The sequence below is a fragment of the Cariama cristata genome, unplaced genomic scaffold (assembly GCF_000690535.1).
Source record: "Cariama cristata isolate BGI_N322 unplaced genomic scaffold, ASM69053v1 scaffold13894, whole genome shotgun sequence".
Classification (NCBI taxonomy): domain Eukaryota; kingdom Metazoa; phylum Chordata; class Aves; order Cariamiformes; family Cariamidae; genus Cariama; species Cariama cristata.
Window position 1 is genome coordinate 14,567 of NW_009612439.1, and position 6,921 is coordinate 21,487.

Sequence of the window (6,921 nt, forward strand, 5' to 3'; positions counted from 1 at the left end):
TTCCCATGGGCAGGCAGGTGTTCAGCCATCTCCAGGAAAGCAGGACTCCATCACACGTAACAGTGACTCGGGAAGGAAAAACGCCATCACTCCGAACATCTCCCCCTTCCTCCTTCTTCCCTCAGTTTTATATGCTGGGCATGACATCGTATGGTATGGGATATCCCTTGGGTCAGTTGGGGTCAGCTGTCCCAGCTCTGTCCCCTCCCAACTCCTTGTGCACCCCCAGCCCACTCACTCGTGGGGTGGGGTGAGGAGCAGAAAAGGCCTTGACTCCGTGTAAGAACTGCTTAGTAATAACAAAAACATCTCTGTATGATCAACACTGTTTTTAGCACAAATCCAAAACATAGCCCCATACCAGCTACTATGAAGAAAATTAACTTTACCCCAGCCAAAACCAGCACAGGTATTTACAATGACTTAAATTCTGAAAAAAACCCAATGCATTTCACTGCAATTTCTGAATCAGCCCTGTCCCATTAACCCAGCAGAAGGAATCAGCCGGCACAAACACATTTATTTACCCTTCTATTACTGTCTGGGTTTTTTTCACCTTAGACAATACCTATTTCATGCCAGTAGTGGAAAGGCAGACATATGAAAGCTCCTTGGTGACTCTTAGATCTATTTTACACATACACAAAAGTTCAACAAAATTGCACTTAAGAACGTAATTTTTCTTTCCAAGGTTTCCAAGCCTGTCTTCTTCTGATAGCATTTCATGCTGTTGAGTCTGCATTTCTTGTCACGCATTTTGCCTCAGGCAATCTGGTATTATTGCAAAAGGACTGTGATCTGTCACAGGATCATGAGGAGGCTAAACTGTTCATTGCGGATAAGCTAAAAAGTTTGAAAAACACCAAAGGGCAATATTTGGATTGTCATTCATGCCAAATCTGTGAAGGTCGTTGAGAAGGACATTGAGCTACTTCAAATCTTTCAACACGTTGGAATGGAAGCTGGAAAAGGGAACTGGTGTTTATTTGTTCCTAGATTTGAAGGTACCTTTTCATCAGATAGTGACAACCTCTTTCGGTTACCTGTAGCTTTGGTATACATTAATATTTGCCCATTTAACAGGTTTCTGTGATCCTCAAAGATTGCTGCCAGGAAAAGTAGTCATCTGATTTCAGGTTTTTGAAAAGCTGAATAGCTTGCATTTTTGCTACTTCGTTTTCCTTGCCAGTGATGGATTCATCATCAGACACAAGCTTCCCAGGTGTTGTCTTGCCTTCAGAAGGTTTCTTGACTTGGTTGTCTTCCTGACTAATATCCATCTTCACACTGGATTTTAGGCTGTGAAAGCAATAGTCACCAACCTGGCAAAGGAAAACTGGCTCAGTGCTGTCAGGGTTTAACACCACCAAATTACCCTCTGACAAAGGTTGCTTTCTAGGAAGATCGTTTCCCTTCTGTAAGACAGGCAAAGAAACCTTTGTGGGTTCTGAATGTCCATGGAGACCTAAAGGGACAGTAAGATAGTCTCCAAATGTATCCAGGTGCAATTCAGGAGAAGAGGTTGGTGCTTGACCTGAAACTGGGACCATGACACCAGTTTTCCCAGGAGAAAACTCATGGCAAGAGCGGTCACCCTGGGGCTGGGGCTCCTGAGAGTCACAAGGTGACTCCCCAGCAGTGACAAGCGGTGGACGGGTGAGCTCGCTGGCTGATGGCAGGAACGGGCTCTCTGTGGTGATGTACTCCAAGGGGCACTGCTGGGGAGATGTGACACAGCCAAGAGCCTTTGGAGATTTCTGCTCTTCTGTCCCCACGTTCGTGCCTTTCCCACAGGCTGGTGGGGCCGGTGAGACTTCTTTCTCCTCGTCGAGCTGCTGCGTCATTTCCTTCTGATCTGGGAGCAGGGAGGGCTGTGGAGGACCTGCTTCTGGCTGTTCTTGCCTCTGTGGAGCCTGGGGACAGTCTTCCTTTGGGAGGGTCACATACTGAAGGGAACCTGATTTCTCACAGGCTCCCACTGGGTCCACTTCCAGGGTCTGATGCATATCAGGTTGGGAGGACGTCACTGGGCTGTACAAGTATGGACCATTGAAAGCAAAGCAAGGGATTGCTCTCTGGGAAGCAATACTTGCATCAGCACTGTTTCTCCTTGAAACAGGAAAGGAATGACCAGCAATCTGACTTGAGCAGACAACTAGGGCATGCTCTGGCTCATTTAAAGCATGGTATGAGTTCTGTAGGTCCAGTGCAACAGGGGAAACATCTGTCTTTTTAGCCTGCCCTTCAGGGGACTCTGTCGAAGTCTTCGTCTGTCTGAATGTGGGAAAGTTAAAAGTTGCTCATGAGAGATATTATTGTGGTAAACATTAAATATAAAACAAGCTTAGTTGAAAACACACATAGCTACACATAAGGTTTAAAAAAATCTTTCTTGAAGAAGTAGGCTAACCCAGATAGCAAAAAACTGTATCCTTTCCTCCAAAGCAACGTGTATAGGCTTTTTAGTGGCAGAACATTTGATTATATCCTGTCATTACTCAGGGAGTTCTTTGAGACTATTGTCCACAGTGTCACTATAATGTGCTGTTCACTCACCTGTCCACAACTTGAAGGAAGCTAGCCTGCTCCATCTTCTCTGAAAGGTTGTATTTGTTGAAGTCCAGCTGGCTGCTTGTTGGCCAGTTTCCTAAATGTGCTTTCTGAAAATGAAAAAGCAGACACGACAAAAGAGCAGTGTCTCTCTGGAAGCAGTATCAAGAACCATACATGCCTCATGGATAAAGAAAACAAATAGGAGAGCCTACAGCATCTGGCAATAGGAATACAACTTCACTAATATGACTAGAAGGTGTGTTTTGTTCTCCAGAAGATGGTTACTTCAAACCCATTTTGCCTTACCACTGACCTAACTACAAGTACTCAATGAGCCAACTAGGAAAGATGCCCTGCTAGGCTTGTATTGGTGAACAGAGAAGGACTCATGGGAGATGCGATGGTAGATAGCTGTCTTAGCCACAGTTATCACAAAATGATTGAGTTTAAAATTTTCGGAGTAATGAGAAAAAAGAACAGCAGAGTTGCTACCCTGGATTTCAAGAGAGCAAACTTTAAGCTATTCAGGAAGTTACTCAGCAGTGTCCTGCTTTTGTGGGCAGTGGGAATCTGCTTTTGAGGGCTTAGGAGTCCATAAGTGCTAGTCAGTTTTTAAGAACCATCTTTCAAAAGCACAGGAGCAGGCAATTCCAGTTTGCCGTAAGTCAAGCAAGTGGGGCAGACAACCGGCTTGGCTGAACAGGGAACAACTTCTGGAGCTCAAAAGCAAAAAGAAATTGTATGAGCTCTGGAAGCAAGGTCAGGCTTTGCAGAAAGATTACAGAGCTGTGGTTCGTATATGCAGGGAGGAGACATGAAAGGCCAAAGCTCAATTAGAGTTGAAGTTCAGCCAGGGGATGTTTAGACTGGACATTAGGAAGGATTTCTTTACTGAGAGGGTGGTGAAATGCTGGAATAGGCTTCCTAGAGAGGTGGTCGTTTTTCCATCCCTGTCAGTGTTTAAGAGGCATTTGGACAATGCCTTTAATAATATGCTTAAACTTTTGGTCAGCGCTGACGTGGTCACACAGTTGGACTAAATGATCATTGTAGGCCCCTTCCAACTAAACTATTCTGTTCTGTTCTGTGCCATTCTATTCTATTCTGTTCCGCTCTAACTTTACATAGCGTAGGGGACAGGAGCTGCTCCCTTAATTGCTCATAGAGATGCTGCAGGTTCCTACCACAATAAACATCAGACACTGCTTTGTGCAGTGTCTACTCTTTTCCAGCACCACACGGGGACACTCTGGGCAATATTTCATCTATAGGGGTATAATGACTGTCCTTCTGTACCAGCTGACCAGAGAAACAGAATTACTGGGATGTTTACAAAACTTAGGATAACGTAATTCCGTGCAGGGATGGAATCTTTCAAAACCATGAAACTAAGGCAGTGAGTGCTTGGGTATGGAGAAATAGGTAGGGGATAAGAAACAAAGCTGCTAAGGAGCTTCTTAGAGTGGGAAGAAGTTTCCAGTTTTTACTGTAGACATGAGGCAAAAGAAACTAACTTGAGACTTTAGTATAAGTAACCAGTTTGTCTTCTGGCGCAAGAGAATCCATGCCTAGTCTTTGCCATCTATTTGCAAATCATGTTTTAAACCAAGTCATTACAATGAAAGTCCCTTTTACAGCAATGTAACAAATGTGCAATGCTTAACAAACATGTTAACTCCTTCCCTCACACACAAATGTAGATACTGTAAGATACATGTAGATACATGTAGATACATTTGCCTCACACAAAGGCCGTGTTGTAAATTATAATCATTGGATTGCCATGTGCCCACACTTACTGTAACCCATCCCTTATGAACACAAAATAGAATCAACTATTATACAAAAATATGTCTCTGTGTGTTTGTGTGTGTGCGCGCACGTCTATGTGTGTGTTGGGGTGGGCACATTACTGAATTCGTTATTCTTGCAAGACTGGAAAACTTTTACCACCAAATGCTAGAGATGCCTATACCACCCTTTCCAGACATTGGGTTTTTTTGAAAGGGAGGAAGAAGGGAGGGAGGTTGTACTTAAACAGCTTTGACCAAATGCAGTCTAAGTGTGTTCCCCAATTCCCAATAAAGAATGCTTGTTCTGATAACATGGTGGTAACATTTATTCCAGAAAATCCAGCTCCTTAAAATAAAAGTTTCTTTAATAGGGCTACCAGCCCATTCTAAAAAGCTCTGAATTAGTGTTAATTACTATTTGGAGATGAATGAAAGCACCCACTGATTAAGTTTGCTAATGACAGTAGATTATGACCTGTTGGAGCAGGTCCAGAGGAGGGCTACGAAGATGATCAGAGGGCTGGAGCACCTCTCCTATGGAGACAGGCTGGGAGAGTTGGGGTTGTTCAGCCTGGAGAAGAGAAGGCTCCAGGGAGACTTTGTAGCAGCCTTCCAGTACCTAAAAGGGGCCTTCAAGAAAGCTGGGGAGGGACTTTTTACAAGGGTGTGTACTGATAGGACAAGGGGCAATGGCTTTAAACTGGAAGAGGGAAGATTTACTCTGGGTATTAGGAAGGAATTCTTCACTGTGAGGGTGGTGAGGCACTGACACAGGTTGCCCAGAGAAGCTGTGGCTGCCCCATGCCTGGAAGTGTTCAAGGCCAGGCTGGATGGGGCTTTGAGCAACCTGGTCTAGTGGAAGGTGTCCCTACCTATGGCAGGGGGGTTGGAACGAGATGAGCTTTAAGGTCCCTTCCAGTTGAACCATTCTATGATTCCATGATTATTCCAGTCCGTTAAAATGTTAAAGTACTGAAAATTTTCTACCTTGATTTTAAATCACAGTGATGCTGACAAGCACAACACAAAGAAGTCTACTAGTATAAGAACACAGTTACATTGAATATGACCAGAACTTCTATTAAAAATAAGGCATAGACTAGTGAAGATAACTGTTCATTGTGGACTGGGAGATAAGAAGAGCTCTTAAGATTATTGAAAGTCCTGAAAAAAAGAGAGAAATAATGAACCCTTCAAGGTACAGTTCCCTCTTACCCCCAGGTAGCTCTGGATCAGGAGACTCTTGCTGGGGTTCGGGATCTTTTCCTCCCACATTTTCTTCTTCCTGCAACAACAACATAGAGTTTTCAAGATTTCAACAAGATTTCAAGATATCAACATTGCTCTGGTGCAATCAGAAAAGGATGCACCCTGTGCACTGTGCTGCTCTGCACAGCAAGGCACCACCAAGGCCCTGGCACACCACCACCCAACTCCCACCCTTGCACAGACAGGCACAAGGCTGCCCATTGCACACCAAGCTCATCTCCACTAGACCTCTCTCTCATGGCGGACAAGAAGTGCCTCAGCTTTTATGCCACCCACAAGGCCAACATGCTGCTAAATATCCTAGTCACAACACAAGCCTACCTGAGGAGATACTTATAGCTGCAATAAGCAACTATTAGCAAAGTGATGATGAGAGCTGGGAGCATCACTGGGAGAATCACTGGTGACAGAACTGAAACAGAGAAAGGAGAAATAAGTATCCACCTGTAGAGGGGATGCTTCCCGTAACAGGTTTTTCACTCTGGTCACTCTTCATGTAAGCAGATGAGGGAAATGTAGGTAGCATGTCAAGGGATAGGATCATTAGGCCTTCAAACTGTTGTGATACCCTCCAAAGTGGGACAGACCAAACATGGCCTGAACAGCTTACTGACCAAAGGAGTTCATTGTTTCGTTTACTGATTCTTTTTTTTACTGACATGAGAGTAAATAATTTATGTTAATAAAAAGATGGTTAGGTACCTTATTCCACCATGAAAAACAGGCATGTCTTCAGACATCTTAGGTCTGCCTTACTCTGTACAGTCCTGAAGAGATGGGACCTCAGAGATTTTCTAAGAGCTTCCTCTGTTAATGGCCATAACTGATCATCAACAACATACCAATTTCTTCCTGAGTACACTCATTAAAATTTGCCTACTGCCTTACCACTACAAGCTTCCTCAGGACAAAACATGCAAGATCATATTATTTTGGGCACAAGACCATATGATAGCAGACATTGTGCCTCTAAGTCCAGAAACAGTAAAAACAGATAAAGGTTTTATCTCCAGTAGACTCTACTGTGCGTTTTAAGCAATGCTATAGTCACTCTGTAAATATAAAAGACTGATGGCTTATATTCTGTCTTCTTGCAGTCTCGAGCTTTTCAGTCACTGATAGCAGAATGGACGACTGGAATCAGGAAACAAGAATGAACTTTTGGGCAGGATCTTTGCTTGATTCTCCGTGTGGAAAACTTTTGGGTTGGTTATATTCACCTTGTGAAGGGACATAGGAAAGAAGCTTAAAAGGTCATTCCTGCACACCTCCCTCATTAGCATTGCTGCTGTACTGCAAGGATGCA

General features: G+C 43.8%; 1 protein-coding gene across 1 annotated transcript; it reads right to left on the bottom strand.

The window, feature by feature from the left end:
- Nucleotides 1-1,076: 1,076 nt before the first annotated feature.
- LOC104160507 (cytokine receptor common subunit beta-like) lies at nt 1,077-6,027 on the bottom strand (the record flags this gene model as incomplete). The annotated part of the gene is made up of 4 exons (XM_009698638.1): nt 1,077-2,274; nt 2,557-2,660; nt 5,562-5,631; nt 5,937-6,027. Coding segments are annotated over 4 exons (1,463 nt in total), but the record flags the coding sequence as incomplete, so codon positions are not given.
- Nucleotides 6,028-6,921: the final 894 nt, after the last annotated feature.